Consider the following 18,160-nt stretch of genomic DNA (forward strand, 5'->3'; position numbering starts at 1 on the left):
AGGCAGTTCAGAACACTGAGTAAATAAGGCAATTTACCTCTTTTTATAAATAGTTTCATCAGCATAAGGTAAACATTCAATCAATGCTACCCGCAGACATTGGACAGGGCCATTATCCTGTCGCCATTACCGAAAAAGAACCTTCCAAACTCTGGAAGAGCAATTGAAGGAAGCCTCTCTTTTATTGCTCTCATTGTATATCTAATACCTCATGAAACCCATATTGCGTGTGACTCTCAGATAAAAGTAGGTAAACAGATGGTACCTGGGGAACCAAAGTACTAATTCCAGTCATAAGCAAACATTTTTGGGACACACAATTTCACAACTTGGGGGCAATCTACCTGCATCAAAGGGCCAACTTTGCAGGTCTGCACTGGGCCACCAACGAAGTTGTCAAAGGGCATGACACGCGGGAATGGACACGCCCTGTGCACGTCACACTTCCCCAGGCCTCGGGCTATCCCGGGGGAGGGAAAATAGCTACATTTTCACGAGAAACCCACTACGCTCACCAGCAAGCTTCAAACCCTGTAATCTGGGTAAGGGTCACCTCAGCGGTGCGGCTGCCCGCAGGGCTCCGCCATGTGCCTCAGCCCCCCAAAACTTCTGAGGAAGGCAGAAATGACCAAATGAAAAGTGCAGAGAGAGCCTCCAACATGAGGGGTACCGGTGGCATTGGGAGGCTCCACAACACCCAAGAGAAGGGACGGCAGTTCTCCGGCAGCCAAGAGGCTAATGCCCAGCGAGCGCGCAGTTTAGACTGCCGCTCTGTCTCATTACCTGATGGCCGTCATGGCTTCACCTTCTTGCCCCACGCAACAGCGTTCGCGTCCGATGCTCTGCGATCGCACGGGCGACAGCAGCAGGTACCACAGCCACTGCTGCTGGGCTCAGGCACTCAGCGACGGGGAGCGCGTCCTCACATACCCGGCGCGCGGGCGGCCCCCGCTGAGCCGGCCGCACGCGCTGATTGGCCGAGCCCGGAAGGGGCGGGCGCTCCGCCCCGGGCCCGCGGCCCGAGACTAGCCCAGGCCGCCTCGGGCAACTGCAAGCCGCCCGCGCGTCTCGTGCCGGCGCGCGGGCTAGCGGGCTGGCTAGCGGGCGCGGTGGCCATCTTGAGTCCTGGTAACGGAGTCCCCCGCCTTACTCCTGGCTTACGGGGCACGAGGATGGGTGCCCGCCTCAAAAATGGCCGCTCCGAAAGGCAACCGGCTTATCAGTCACATGGCCCTGTCTACCTCGGCCAGCCCAGGTCGCTTTAACAGGACTTGGGACAGGGACGAAGTCAGGGCAGTCTTCGGGGATGGGGTTTAACAGCCTGAAAACCCATCTGCAGAAAAGCAGCAGCCGCCTGGGAAACCTCAGCCCGGGTAGAATCGATCGCGTGGCAACAGCAGCACATGTTTTAATTCGAACTCGCAGCCTTTAAGAGTCCAATGCTGTCTTGTGGTCCCCAAACGTTTTTGAATTTCAGAAACACTTAAAACAGGTTATTTAATACGGAAGTGTCCACGGTCTCACTAAACCTGTGAATCAGAACCTAGAAAGGTGAGGCCCATATATTGGTATTTTTAGCAAGTTCCCAGGTGATCCAGGTACACGTGTAAAGTTTTAAAACCTCTGGGCCAAACTAGCCCACTCAGACTATCCTGCTTGACACACTAATTGTCAGACTTCCTCACTTTTCTGAAAAGTACGAAGCGCTCTGAAGTAAGCATCTAATGCCATAGGGAAAAAATTGGAAGAACCCTAACTCTTGGAGCTAGCCTTACAATTTAGTGGGGGTTAAAGGATTTAAGAAACTGATTCTGAACCACTAATAAAAGACAGGTAAGGGGCTTTCCTTGTGGTGCAGCGGTTAAGAATACGCCTGCCAATGCAGGGGACACGGTTCAATGTGTCAAGGCCCAACGCAGCCAAAAATGAATGAATGAATGAATGAATGAATAAATAAGACAGGTAAATCAATTCCAACTGCGGGAAGGATAGAATGGAGGAAAATCAGTAAACCTTTATGACCTAAATAGCTATTTTTATTCCCTCTTTATTCTCTGTGCAAATATTTATATAAACAGACCACAACCTCCAGTGGCATTCATTTACTAACCATCTGGATGGTGATCAAGTCCATAAGTGTGAAATCACGTATATTAGAAACACAATCCAGGGCTTCCCTGGTGGAGCAGTGGTTAAGAATTCACCTGCCAATGCAGGACACATGGGTTCGAGCCCCCATGGAGGAAGATCTCACATGCTGCACAGCAGCTAAACCCGTGAGCCACAACTACTGAGCCTGTGTTCTAGAGCCCGCAAGCCGCAACTACTGGGCCGGCATGCCACAACTACTGAAGCCCGCGCACCTAGAGCCAGGTTCTGCAACAAAAGAAGCTACCACAATGGGAAGCCCCGTGCACACAACAAAGAGTAGCCCCGCTCGCGGCAACTAGAGAAAGCCCGCACAGCAACGAAGACCCAACGAGCCAAAAATAAATAAATAATAAAGTAAATAAATTAAAAAAAAACACAATCCAACATGTGATATTGAATTCTGCATACTGTGACTGAAGGAACTGAATTTTTATTTAATTTTAATTAGCTTAAATTTTAAAACCAAAAGCAAGGTAAAATATTTTTCCATTAAACACAATTTTGTTTTCACTGCACTACATTTCACCTTTTAACTGTGAAAAAGTTAGCATCCAAACTGAGACACTGTAAATATAAAATACATACTGAATTTTTCAAGACTTAGTACAAAAAAAATACAGAATATCTCAGTAATAAAGTTCGCATTGATTACATGTTGAAACAATACTTAGCTACACTGGGTTAAATAAAATATATTAAGATTAATTTAAACTGTTTCTTTTTACTTTTTTAATGTGGCTACTAGAAATTTTTTAATTTTATGTCTTACATTATATTTCTACCTGACAGTGCTGTTCTACTAAGTTAGCCTTGCTTTTTTCTTACCTATCATTGCCCTGTGACAGAATAACTATCCTCACTAAATGAAATTTGTAGAGACCAATTTATACAAATCCATCATTCCTTACTAACCATCTGAAACATCAAGTATTCGAAAAGATTTCAAGTCTCCTTTGAAAATGCTTTTTTTCTTTTTAGCATTTTTCTCTTTAGTTTGGAAAATCCTATCTAGAATGAAGCCATGTACTATAAATTTGATGTGTTCAGTCCATGAGTAAAGGCTATTAAAAACAGAGCTATACTTGGCTGATTGGGACTTTGACCAAATGTCCACAAGCAGAACTAGTCAATTGTTCCTCTGGATTAAACAAGATCTGAATCAAAGCAGCAGCAGAATAGCAATTTGAAGCAGGGGAGACACTGACTAATTCAACGGTTTGCCTCCTCCTCTCATGGAAAATGTTAATAGATAACTCACATGAACTAAAGTAAAACCAGGAATAATCCTTAGAACAAATTTCAAAACCTCCATGTAACTTTTAATATGGGATGGAGTATGGTGCTTTTCAAACTTTAATATACATACACATCACTTGAGTGATCTTGTTAAAAATAAGGGTTTGATTCAGCAAGTCTCTATGGTCAAGATTTTACATTCCTTTTTGTTCCCAGATTTTGCCAATTGCTTCTGGTCCGTGGGCCATGCTAAGTAGCAAGGTTGTAAAGGGAAGTAGCAAGATTGTAAAGGTAGCAAGACAGAAGTGACTTGGAACCCCTGCTTGACTTCCTGCATGACCTTGGGCTGGTTCTTAACCTATGTGTCCCTTGGTTTACACATTACATGCTTTTCAGGACATTGGGAAGATTAAAACTTAATTCTAGTGAAGTCTAATAGAGTCCTCAGCACATGACATGATCATTACTTCGTTGTTACCACACTTCTTAAAATTACATCTCTGGGAAGCATGATATGAAAGCTAACATGCACTCGGCCTTGTGAAAAATAAATGAACTTTTACTCATGCCTAACATACTTTGTTGACTCCTATTTTTGATTTTTAACAAAAAACTAACTGTGGTACCAAAACAGCTAGATTTGAAACTTTGCTTTTTAACAAATACAGTATATTCTATGTCATTAAGGGACGATAAAAGCCTGCAATATTCAAATATTCAATCAAATTAAAGCCATATCACATTCAAAGATTTTTTTAAAAGCTATTTATTTTTGAGAAGTGACACTTTGCATCTAACAATCAAAACTTTGGTTTTTTCACTCATAATCAGTCAACACAACTTTCAAAAAGTGTATTACTTAAAATGTACTTAGGTAACAGTTCATTTCAGCAGGTACAGATACAAAAATGCTATTTCAGTAAACAGGGCTCATGTGTGATTGTTCTTTCAGAATCAATCAGGTAGAGATAAAAGACATGTTTTTCCAAATAAAGGCAGCAGCTTTTTAAATTCCCAGCACGTTCCTTTCCTCAGCCTTTCATGCTTTTTTTCTCTTCCACCCAATTTTTCTCAAACACACACACACACATACAAAGTTAGCTACCGAGTAACCACTAAAAAACTCTTTCAATCAATTTTTTAAGCAATTTACTTCAATCCTATTCTTCACTTTAGAGAAAAGCAGTCAATTTGAATTATTAACCTTCATTAACTTCCTTCTAATTCAAACAGTTGAATCAAGATCAGTGGGTCAGAATAGTTTGCTCTTGGAAAGATAGATAAGTAAATATTCTATCTACTTTATCTAATCATGTGGTTAGTCTGCCACTAAAAACACCTAGATAGCTAACCCCAAATAGTTAAATAAATATGTTTACAGATAGCATAACAAATATGTAGACTAACCTTTTCAAAAAATGCCTCCAAACCCAAAATAATAGCAAAGTTCTCTTCAAACACAACCAGTTTGTTAAGCGTGCAATAAAACAAGTATTTTCATGTATTAGTACATTTCTAGAAAGCTTTGTGGCAATGTGTCACCAATTCCACTTTACAGGCAACTATCATAGATAAAATAGAACATGAACAATGATGTGTATACCTAGTTATTCATTTCACATTAATAGCAGAAATTTATTATATCCCTAAATAAGCAAAAATAGAGTAATGGTTAAATAAATTACAGAAGAATGCTATGAAGCTACTATAAAATGTTTTCATAGACTTTTTAAGGACAGAGGAAAATGCTCATGATATAATCTTAAGTGAAAAAAAGCAAAAATAATCCAACAAAAGGAATGTAGAGTATAATCTTGACTATGTTAAAAAATATACATATGCCATATATACACAGAAAAAAGACTGGAAAGAAACACACCAAAATATTATTACTGGATTCGCTGGAAAGTAGAATTATGTGTTGTTTTGACTTTATTATTTATATTGATCTACTTTATAAATTTTCTACTACATGTTGGTTTTATTAGCATAAAATTTTTGTATTATTAAATTTTAATGGTCTTTCTGAAATGATTTAAAAATACAAAACTTATTCCTGCTCTTTTTTAAAACCTGTGTCTTTTTAAATCACAACCATCAAAACTACCCTTATTTTTAGAGGAATTAGGCTTACTTTACAAATGTCTCATCTTTTCATGTGTAAAGATTCTTTAAGACAGGAATAACAAAAATAAAATGTCTTTATGATTTTCTTGTTTAATTTTAAATCTTAACTTGACAAAAATTAAAAGCATAAGTACCACTTTTAGAGCTTTGCATAGCCTTTAAGAGGCCAGCTGTCACAAGATTGAATGTGGAATATCTTCCCTGCATGTTACTTAAAAATACATCTCCTCATTTCATATGAATGAAAAGACTGGGACTTCCCTGGTTGGCACAGTGGTTAAGACTCCCAATGCAGGGGGCCAGGGTTCGATCCCTGATCGGGGAACTAGATCTCACATGCATGCCACAGCTAAGAGTTCACATGCCGCAACTGGGGAGCCCACCTGCCACAACTAAGATCCGGTGCAATGAAATAAACAAATATTTAAAAAAAGAAAAGAAAATACTGATAAAATAAGATTTTAAAGCAATCTATACCATACTCCAAAAAGAGAAATTTCTTAAGACTTGTCCCCCTAAAATAATTAGTGCCACAGAGTAAATTTCAGGAACCGGGGAATAAAGAGATGGGAATTCTAATCCTAGGCCTACCAAAAAAATGTATGTCCTTTGACCATCAGTTTCCTTATCTGAAACGCCAAGTAGTTTGTTACAGGTGACATCTCAGGTCCCTTTCCGTTCTTAATGGACAGTGGAATAAAAAAACATAAAAATATGTCCACTTGTGACAATACAAATTGGGTTGCTTCTTTAAGAGTTGATCAGTTTTAATGAAAATAAAACACTCTCAATTTTACTTAGCTTTCATTATGGACAAAGTTATTCAAAGAAACATTGCTAAATGTATTACCCCAAAAAGTATTATAAGAGGTTCACTATTTTTATTTCCTTTTAATTATTATCGGTAGATTCTTTTTTTTTTTTTTTTTGGTGGCACGCGGGCCTCTCACTGTTGTGGCCTCTCCCATTGCGGAGCACAGGCTCCAGACACGCAGGCTCAGCAGCGATGGCCTAGCCGCTCCGCGGCATGTGGGACCCTCCCGGACCGGGGCACGAACCTGCGTCCCCTGCATCGGCAGGCAGACTCTCAACCACTGCGCCACCAGGGAAGCCCTATCGGTAGATTCTTATGTCACATTTCACTTTAACATGACACATTCAAACAATATAATCTTTAAATGGAACCTGACAGTTTATTTCCCAGGAGAATTTGAAGAATATAATAACATTTGATTGATTGAACTTTACTTACTAAGAATTCTTAGCAAAACTCCCTCCCAAGAACACCTACACAGTGCTTCTATATTTTCAGTGAGCCACAAATCTTTAAAAGTCAAAGAAAACTTCTAATCTAAAAGTATAGGACAGGGACTTCCCTGGTGGTGCAGTGGTTAAGAATCCACCTGCCAATGCAGGGGAAATGGGTTCGAGCCCTGGTCGGGGAAGATCCCACATGCCGCGGAGCAACTAAGCCTGTGTGCCACAACTACTGAGCCTGTGCTCTAGAGCCCGCAAGCCACAACTACTGAGCTCGCGTGCCACAACTACTGAAGCCCGCGTGCCTAGAGCCCGTGTTCTGCAACAAGAGAAGCCACTTCAGTGAGAAGCCTGCACACCACAACGAAGAGTAGCCCCCGCTCACGGCAACTAGAGGAAACTGGCATGCAGCAACGAAGACCCAACGCAACCAAAAAAAATAATAATAATAAATAAATAAATAATTGATTCTTTAAAAAATAAAATAAAAAAATAGAAGTATAGGACAACAGTGCTTCCCAATTATTTATGCTGCCAAGAATATATTTTGAAACTATATAATTGAATATATCACTATCATTTCACAAAAGGGCATTTTAACATAAAAATGTAAAAAGGACATCACAGAAAAAACAGCACTACCCGAAGTATTGCTGGTAACCTTATGAAGTATATTTTCTATATAAAAGATATTTCTTATTTTTATTTTACCATAAATCTGGTACTTCACCAACAAGCTTTTAGGAATCAATCACTTGGGAATTCCCTGGCAGTCCAGTGGTTAGGACTCCACGCTTTGACTGCTGAGGGCACGGATTCAGTCCCTGGTCGGGGAACCAAGATCCCACAAGCTGCCATGCAGCCAAAAGAAAAAAAAAAAAAAAAAAAAGGAATCAATCACTCATTAACTCAACAAATATTTATGGAGATCTTCTCTACTACTCAATGACCAAGAACATGTACTGCCCTTATAGAACTGATATTCTAGTGAGGAGATATAGATAAATAATCAAATAAACAAGAACATTAAATGATCATTAAGTGCTATGCAGAGAATTAAACCCAGCAGATAACACAGAGAAAGGCTCCTTTAGAGTGGGTAGTCAGGGAAGATCTCCAGTAGAAAACTGAATGACAAGGAAGAGCAAGGTGGGGGAAGGGATTCCAGACAGACAGCACTAAAATAACTGGAAGCCCAGTGTGAAAAAAAGGGGAGGGACAAAAGGTTGTGGTCAGAGAAAGAAGCAGAACGTCTTAGCTTTGATGAGCCTAAGAAGTTTAGACTTTGTTATAAGCAAGACAGGAAGCCACTGTAATTAAGTTTTAAACAGAGGAATGACATGATCTGATTTTGTTTTAAAAGATCAACCTGGTTATAGCGTAGAGAATGGATCAAAGGAGCATGAAAGCAGAAAGACTAAATTAAAAGCCTATTACAGTAATAAAGATGACAAATAATTGTGGTTTGAACAATGAAGATAGTGGTGGACACAGAAAGAAGTAAATGGACATTTTGGAGGTATTGGGTTGGCCAAAAGGTTCTTTCGGTTTTTTCCACAAGATGGCTCTAGTAGCCCTTAGTTGTCTTTAACTTCATTCGAAACAATTTTGTTAGATTGTATTGTGACAGCTGTCATATCAGAGTGCATTTTAAAAAAAAAAAGGTATCAAAATTGGTGAATTTTTGTGTAGCCATTTTATTTTATTTTATTTTTATTTTATTTTTTTGCGGTACAGGGGCCTCTCACTGTTGTGGCCTCTCCCGTTGCGGAGCACAGGCTCCGGACGCACAGGCTCAGCGGCCATGGCTCACGGGCCCAGCCGCTCCGCGGCATGTGGGATCTTCCCGGACTGGGGCACGAACCCGTGTTCCCTACATCGGCAGAAGGACTCTCAACCACTGCGCCACCAGGGAAGCCCTGTGTAGCCATTTTAATATTGAAGTTGGAAGAAAAAAAGCAACATTTTCAGCATATTATGCTTTATTATTTCAAGAAAGGTAAAAACGCAACTGAAAGATTTGTGCAGTGTATGGAGAAGGTACTGTGACTGATCGAATGTGTCAAAAGTGGTTTGAGAAGTTTCGTGCTGGAGATTTCTCGTGGACGATGCTCCACTGTTGGGCAGACCAGTTGAAGTTGATAGCGATCAAATCAAGACGTTAATTGAGAACAATCGACATTATACCACACAGGAGATAGCTGACATACTCAAAATATCCAAATCAAGTGTTGAAAATCATTTGCACCAGCTTGGTTATGTTAATCGCTTTGATGTTTGGGTTCTACATAAGTTAAGCAAAAAAAACCTTCTTGACCGTATTTCCACATGCGATTCTCTACCTAAAAATAACAAAAACATTCCGTTTTTAAAACAAATTGTGACAGGTGATGAAAAGTGGATACTGTACAATAATGTGGAATGGAAGAAATCACGGGGCAAGCGAAATGAACCACCACCAACCACACCAAAGGCCGGTCTTCATCAAAAGAAGGTGATGTGTATATGGTGGGATTGGAAGGGAGTCCTCTATTATGTGCTCCTTCTGGAAAACCAAGCGATTAATTTCAACAAGTACCACCCACAGTTAGACCAACTGAAAGCAGCACTCAACGAAAAGGGTCTGGAATTAGTCAACAGAAAACACATAATCATCCATCAGGATAACACAAGACCACATGTTTCTTTGATGACCAGGCAAAAACCGTAACAGCTTGGCTGGGAAGTTCTGATTCATCCACCGTATTCACCAGACATTGCACCTTCAGATTTCCATCTATTTCGGTCTTTACAAAATTCTTAATGGAAAAAATTTCAATTCCCTGGAAGACTGTAAAAGGTACCTGGAACGGTTTTTTGCTCAAAAAGATAAAGTTTTGGGAAGATGGCATTATAAAGTTGCATAAAATATGGCAGAAGGTAGTGGAACAAAATGGGGAATACATTGTTCAATAAAGTTCTTGGTGAAAATGAAGTGTCTTTTTTTACTTAAAAACCGAAGGAACTTTTTGGCCAACCCAATAGAATGACAGCAATATGGGGGACTAAGGAAAATAAAGGAGTCAAGAGTAACTCCTAGATTTTAGACTAAATTGGGTAAATTTGGACTAAATTGAGTAAATGGCGCTGCTGTTACTGAGATAAAAGGGAAAGACAAGAAAGAAGTTCAAAGGACAAGTTCCAGGGGAGGTCAGGGATAGAGATAAGACTTGGGAAACAGATATTTCTTTCTAGTCTTTCTTACTCTGTAGTGTCTACTGTTTTCTATTAATAGACTAAAAATAGTTGTCCAGAATTGTATATGCAGTTTCATTTGAGCAACACCCCGAGGGGAACCATTCTACCTTAGCAGTCACCTGCCAGCAACCACTAAATATGTATATAAGTAAAATAACATGTAAAACTTAATGAGTGTTTAATATGTGCCAGACACCATGCTATATATGTCTCAAGTACTATCTTATTTGAATTTACAAAAACCTTATCAGAAGATTTTTTATTATCACCATGTTACATTTGAAGAAATCGAAGCTCAAAGAGGTTAAATAATTTGCTGAAAGTCACATGTTACAGAACAGAAATCCAAACTCTGGTAGCCTGACTCCAGAACTGGGGCTAATTACCACTGTACAGTGTCACCAAAGTAAACCCAAGACAGACTGACGTAAGTGTGAGACTTTTATAAACAGCCAAATTTCAGAACACCACACTATGACTTCAACCCATAAGATGTAGTACTCCGTTAATAGCTTTCTTACTAGCCAGAGCATCATATGAAATACTTTCAGAAATTACTTCCTTTATTTCCATATGTGCTTATTCATAGATTAAATCTGAGCAGCCAATGAATCTGCCATTTTTGTCTTTAATTTAGCCAAGACTCCTAATTGCCACCAAGAATCATTTCTTAGACCTCTTCATTTTTAAAAATTTCAACCACAATTTCATTTCTGTCAAAATCACAAGACTGATTTTTGACAAAGAAAAACATCTTTTTTACCACTCTGCAAGAATTTAGGGGCACACAATGAATAGCAAGTGGTTAAATTTACTGTAAAACTAAGTAAATCTCCCACCCCAGCCATTCACTTTGTGCAAATCAAATTTAGGCTTTAGTAAAATTATAAATTATTTCTTATCAAGATCTTTCAAGACTCATAAGTTGAAACCACAAATGTCCACAAAAGGTTCCACTGTAAAAAAAGAAAATTTTTTTTTTTACTTATATTAGCCCTTGGATATATCCTCTAACCCCTAGTGCCTATCATGTTCTACTATATAAGAGTAAAAATAAATGTGGTCTCAAATTAAACACGCAGTTTTATCCAAAAAGAGTCCTAAGAAATAGAAATTTCTAATGGGTTGCTTTAGAAATGATGGAACTGATTTATAAAGTTTTCTTTTATTCAATGTTTTTGGGGGAGTTTTTTCCTCTCTAACAGAGTATCCTAATAATAGGAACCAGCAATTTCATAGGCTCCACTGATGAGGACTGACCTAGATTTGAAGGCCCTATCTTCCACCCTACTACATGGGCAGAGGGCCACCTTCTCTCACAGTCTGTGGGACAGGACACAGACTGGCACTGGCTCTCATCTGCCTAAAGACTGACCTGAACTTGGATTTCAGGGTGCAGAGAGAAATAGTGAAATATTTAGAGTGAAACCCCTCCTTGTGGAAATAGGGTAGACTGCTTTTCTGCGATAACTAGATATTTAAAATTGAAAGACTTGGAAGTTTATACAGTGGTGATGGTGGTGGAGGTGGTAGTGATAGTAGTCTCAGTGCTCCTGGGAAACCTGGGATGCAGAGAAATGCAAAGAGCCCACCAAAACTGTTGTATTGGGAAAAACGTAATCTTTGAACTGTCTTTCCTTATGCAGCACAACAGTCAAGTAGAATTAAAATTATAGATATAAATATAGTATATATATCATAGCACTCCTTGGAGTGCTTTCAATGGAGATTACTTGACCCAGTGGTTACTTAATGTGATCATGAAATCTCAGGTTAAAGGGGAAGGATCATTAGCTTTTGGGGTGGGTCGTCATGCAGATTTCCTAATGATTCATTACATATATGAGAGAATCAGGTACAGGAAACGTTAAGAACAAATTTTTTTTATTGCCTCAATAGTTATATAAGTTCATCAAGAAATGCAATGTGATGGGACTACCAATACCAGGGTTTGATATATGTTCACATACACAAAGTATGTACATAGGTATGTATGTATATATAATATTATTCCAAAAACTGTTATTTTGGTGTAACTAAGCATCTATAACTTATAAGCCATTTATCCTCATATGCCTGTTTATAAGTTTAAAATACACATAAGTTCTCCCATTCCCATTTCATTTGGGGGTGGGTTTAAATAGTTATTTTTAAATACTGGCATCTAAACCCACAGAATTTCATTCTAAAGCTCTTATCATTTTTCACATTCTCCTTAATTACTTTGAAGGAAATCTTGACCGTCATCATGTCTTCCTCGGTGGGAAAAAAATAGCCTGGGGTGGAGGAGCATTTAAGATGAATGTGGTTTACCTGAAAAACAGGACATTTGTCTGCAGACAGAGGCAAGGAAGAATGACTCTGCAGCATAACTGGCCAAACAACCAGCCCAACCCATTTCCCAAAAGCCAGGGGTTACACCCAATCACTGCTTCAAGATCTGGGATTCTAAATAGCCAAGGGTATGAGAAAATAAATTCTTTTGCTTATATCTTAAGAAAGTGCTATTAATATTCCAAATATGGGTAGATATTCTGACATGGACATTTCCTCAAATCCCTACAGCTCTGTCACAGGGAATAGTCCTCTTCTGGAAACCACTCTGTCACCTAAAGATACAGTACACCACAAAACCTGCATTTTACAAGAATTAAGGCTTTTTTTTGAGGTATGATTGACATATAACATTATATTAGCTTCAGATGTACAACGTAATGATTCAGTATTTGTATATATTGCAAAATGATCACAATAAGTCTAGTTAACATCCATAACCATAAATAGTTACAAAGATTATTTTCTTGCGACAACAACTTTTAGGTTTTTAACAAAAACGTTTAATGGTTTTGTTTTCTTTACTGAGGGGTGGAATGGGGGTTGGTGGGAGCAGATTTCTCACTTTTTCAGATTTCAACAAAAACATAACAGCTTCAGGCTTCCCTGGTGGCGCAGTGGTTAAGAATCCGCCTGCCAAAGCAGGGGACACGGGTTCGATCCCTGGTCTGGGGAGATACCACATGCCGCGGAGCAACTAAGCCCGTGCGCCACAACTACTGAAGCCCACGCACCGCGCTCCACAATAAGAGAAGCCACTGTAAGGAGAAGCCCGCGCACCGCAACGAGGACCCAACGCAGCCAAAAAATAAATAAATAAATAACAGCTTCAGACTGCCTGTATGTGAAGGAAGGGAAGAAGTAATTAAATCCAAATGTAATCTTCAGGCATTGTAAGAAGGCAATTCTTACTGAATGCCAAATAGAGTTTTTAGATAGTGTTAGGTAGCAAACTTATCTTAAGACTCCACAGAAATTTTTAGACCTTAAATTATTTCTACAAAACCTAAAACTCACAGTTCCATGGAAAAATACTATACATATTTAAATTAAACTCTGCACTTTGAAATAAAAAATTGACACATTTTCCAATGTTAGGGGTACGTGTGGCAGGGTGGAGGGGAGTAGACTATTGAAATTTATCATCTTTCAAAGGGCAATAACAGAATTAAAAGGTTGGATAAATTCAGTCACGGTTTTCAAAATTATTTTATGATAATTGTGGCAGATTAAAAATGGCCACAGTTTCTTGGAGACAAGAGTCTATGTCCCCTCCCCTTAAATCTGGGCTAAACTATGACTCCTTTGACCAGATTCCAGGCTAGCCTTAACGGACTGCCAGCTCCTGCCTTGGTTTCTTGGAGCCCTGAGCTGCCATCTAAGAGGTCCAACTACCAGGTTGAGGAAACCACATGGAGAGGCCCTCAAACCACACAGAGAAAGAGAGGAACCCAGCTAAGCCAAGATTGCCAGCCACCACTACCAAAACACCAGGCAAATGAGTAAAGACAACTTGTACCCTCCACACCAGACCTGTTATCAGCTAAATACCTCCAAGTGATCCTAGTCAATAGCACATGGAGCAGAAGAATCAAACAGCTTCTCCTGACCCACAAAACCATGAACTCTAATAAAATGGCTGTTCTTTTAAGCCACTAAATTTTAGGACAGAAAACCAAACTCATTGTGAAAAATATATTTTGCATTGCAACTAATACTCCATAAATATACCTAATGGAAACGTTTCACAAAGCAATACTTACCCTTACCATATTCAAAGCATTAACCTTTCCTATTTTCCTTTTATAAAATACCACTTTTTCTACACCCAAATTGATTCATGATCTAGTTTGAAAAGCATTTTAATCTGTACGACTCACTTCACAGGTGCAAACACAAATCTAGACAGAAACCTTAATAGGACCCAGGTGTTCTGATTCCTAATACAAAGCTCTTTTTCCTTGCTCCATGCTAACAGCCCACAGGTTCACAATAAAAAGCTTCTCACAAACTCACATACACACCTCAGAGCTGAGTGAAAAGTTGAAAAGCAGAGATGTCTGATGTTGGAAGTTATGTAGAAATCAGAAATAGCTAATAGGAATGAGCCTTTTCCTTTTTTATCACTTCCCTTTAGTTCCCCCCTTCTTTTCACAGATCTGTATTTTCCTATCGCTACTTCCTTTTTCCTATGGTTATCAAGCATTATAAAACTGAGGTTTTTAAATATTAGTTGAACTTAATGAAATGTTATAGTCATATGCTTTTTTTTTTTTTTTTTTTGCAGTACGCGGGCCTCTCACTGCTGTGGCCTCTCCCGCTGCGGAGCACAAGTTCCGGACGCGCAGGCTCAGCAACCATTGCTCACGGGCCCAGCCGCTCCGCAGCATGTGGGATCCTCCCGGACCGGGGCACGAACCGGCGTCCCCTGCATCGGCAGGCAGACTCTCAACCACTGCGCCACCAGGGAAACCCACGTTATAGTCATATTCTTAAATGTAGGCTAACTGAACATTTTATCATTTCTTTAAAAATGTTGCTTTTTTTTTTTTGTATGAGGTCCAAGACTAATTGTGGCTGTAGGTCATTTTTAATGAAACAGAATTCTCATCACTGTCGTCTCAGATCTGGTAGAACATTTTCATAAATTTTGAATTAATAATATTAAAAGCTTAACAGCTTTTTAGCAGATTACTAGTAATTGTTTCATATATAACACAGGAGTATTTTTTGAAGCAAAGGGCTTGCTTTTTTTTTTTTTGATCACACAAATCACTGTTGATTCCTGTTCTATTGTTCATACAATACCTGAATATTTGAGCTAATCACTAAAAATAAATCAGATTCAGGTTTGAATCCTATCTCTGCCACTTACTGTATAATCTTGAGCATATTAAACTCTGTGAACAGTAATGGTTATCCCATATAATTATAATAATTAATAATGCTAAGTCATAAGATTCAAATTATCAATATCAGGGAAAATTGCAAAATCTCTGAAGCAAATAAAAACTTACCAGAAATTGTTCTCTTAACTGGAACATTTTAACTCTTAAACATAAGCAAAATTGGTTTGCCCAAGGCTTTTAACGGAAAACACAACCTGCTCAAAACTGAAGCTCAATGGGTTAATCCATTACAAAGCATACAATTAAGTATATCCCACGAGGGGATATTTATTCTTGGTTGGGGGGGCGGGTACCTACATGTGTGAATAAGAGAACTTGAAAGACAAAAATCTAAACAAGGTTACTAAACACCAAACACATTACCAAAGAATTTCTTTAAATAGTGTGCTTAACTAGCACATACAGAATTCACTTTGACACGTTCTCAATTTGTGTCTTCATAGTGTAATACAAACAGCAAGAAATGTGAATCAGATGTCCTGAGTGTAGAGTGAGAGCTTAGTATTTAGGGATGCTTAACTTCTCTGGGTCTATTTCCTCAGATGAAGGCAGTTACCTGGTGGCCTTGTGAGGATCCCTAAGAAAAGGTAAAAGTGCTTGACATATTCTTTAATATGTTGTTTGTTTGTTTTTAACATTTATTTATTTATTTGGCTGTGCCAGGTCTTAGTTGTAGCATGTGGGATCTAGTTCCCTGACCAAGGATCGAACCCGGGCCCCCTGCATTCGGAGCATGGAGTCCTAACCACTGGACCACCAGGGAAGTCCTAAATATGTTATTTTTATCTTTAAAAAAAAATTAAACTTCATTTCTTGTTCTAGAAAGTAAGACAATGACAAGTTATGACTTCAGATCAAATTTCACCTCAGATACTTACTAGCTGTTACCTGACTGACATTTAACCTCACTGGGCTTCAGTTCTCTAAACACAACGATGTAAATATCAGACTTTGATTTTAAGTACCTCCTCAGGCACCAACAATCTAAAAGAGTCTAAAACATGTTCAAAGAGTTTTCAAAAATCACATGAAATTGTAAATTACCATTTCAAAGCCACATATGGCTAATACTGAGATTTGCTGTTTTCACACTTCAGTTCCATGATTTGTTGGAAACTTCAGCTACAGAAGATCCTACCCTACCTCAGGATTTGCACACTTAGCCATCTCCTCCCATTCCTGCTCCCACCAGCATTCCCAAGCAGTCTTTGGAAATACCAAAGTAGCTTCTAAAAGGGAAAGGCTAGGAAAGCCTGCTTTAACCTGTTTTATGAGTATAAAGAAGAAATATCTTGACCAACAAGAAATCATTTACATTTAAAGAGTTCTGAATCTGACTTGATAGCTACAGGATACTAACAAGTTTTCTAAGGAATGTAGTTTATTCACGCTTCACATAGAAGTGAGATCGAAGGTCTCGTGTGTGTGTGTGTGTGTGTGTGTGTGTGTGTGTTTTCCTTTAGTGAAAAAATGTACTCCTTTTCCCTTATTTGTGCTGAATCTAGGGGAGGAATGCTACACAAATAGGGGAAGAGGGGTACTAACGAAGGGATTCCTGTTAGTACCGGGCCGGGCAAAGATAACTTAACATTGCTCCCAATTCTAAGGATCTGTGAGTGTAAGTCTAGAAATTTATATATTTCTCTACAGAGAATCTTTACAATATTCTAACTGAGGGATGAATATACCCAAAGAAGTCAAACCTACCATGTAAAGAAGAACCTAACTCCCACATCTTCAAAAAAAAAAAAAAACTTTTCAAGCTATTTTTTACTAAAATACTGTTTTTTAATACTAAACATTTAGTACTACTTAATTTAATAATATAACTATGTTTTATTATAATATTTCAAATCTAAACAATCCAGCTCTGTACATTTGGATAAGCAAGTGCTATGTAAAACAAACAAGACAAAATAGAAGTGTCAGTATACTTGAATGTGATCAACATGCTATCCCATGCTAAAATGTAATATAACCAGTTCATCTTGAGTATGTGAGAACAGAGACATAACCAAGGGTGTAAATCTGCATCACTTCTACAGCTTAACAGCTCTAATCTTCACCAAAACTAAGAACTAAAAATGATAGCTAAGGTCTCAGCTCTGCATAGGAAAAACAATTTCTAAAAAACTCTATTTTAGGAGGAAACCAAGACTTCCTCAGTCGTGCCTATAAAACAAGAAAATGTTCAAATCTCTAATGTGGTTAACTTCAAGACAACACATTTGAACTGTTTGGTTTTTTTTTTTAAAGATAATTTTCTTGTTTTTCAATTTGTTTACTCAAAAACTTAACATGGCTTTCTAGACTTCAGCTCAAGGGCTCAATGAGTAAAACTATTTATTTTGCTGCATCAAGCTTAAAGGAATTTAAGAACCCTAAGACATCTGAATTTGATTCTTTTGCTATATCTTGTTTTCCAGTGACCCTTCCTGGATGAGTCAACAGACAAATTTTTTAAAAAGACCATTTTGCGGGCCTCCCTGGTGGCGCAGTGGTTGAGAGTCCGCCTGCCGATGCAGAGGATACGGGTTCGTGCCCCGGTCTGGGAGGATCCCATATGCCGCGGAGCGGCTGGGCCCGTGAGCCGTGGCCGCTGGGCCTGCGCGTCCGGAGCCTGTGCTCCGCAACGGGAGAGGCCACAACAGTGAGAGGCCCGCATACCGCAAAAAAAAAAAAAAAAAAAAAAAAAGACCATTTTGCAGTATTACCTATTGGTTACATAGTACACTGTTACACAGTATGCTATGAAATTACGAACAATGTTGCTAACCTTCAGTGCTTTTGGAGTTCTAATTACAATGCAAATAAGCTCACTAATTAAGGACCTGCTAACCCATAGGGAAATTCTGATAGGTCACTGAGTTCTTTGCAAATTCACTTTCAGAAAATTTATTTCTCCACCA

General features: G+C 38.9%; 1 protein-coding gene across 3 annotated transcripts in view; it reads right to left on the bottom strand.

The window, feature by feature from the left end:
• The window catches only part of ADK (adenosine kinase), a 514,633-nt gene that overhangs the window by 486,016 nt on the left and 10,457 nt on the right, over positions 1-18,160 (bottom strand). The window contains exon 1 of one of the 3 annotated variants that reach the window (XM_060111661.1): positions 784-921. The exons of the other annotated variants lie outside the window; for them this stretch is intronic. Coding sequence (XP_059967644.1) covers positions 784-797 — 14 coding nt within the window. The 5' untranslated portion in view covers positions 798-921. Of the gene's footprint in view, positions 1-783; positions 922-18,160 lie in introns of those variants that run through there. 3 annotated transcript variants of the gene reach the window in all.

This window comes from Mesoplodon densirostris, chromosome 1 (assembly GCF_025265405.1).
Source record: "Mesoplodon densirostris isolate mMesDen1 chromosome 1, mMesDen1 primary haplotype, whole genome shotgun sequence".
NCBI lineage: Eukaryota > Metazoa > Chordata > Mammalia > Artiodactyla > Ziphiidae > Mesoplodon > Mesoplodon densirostris.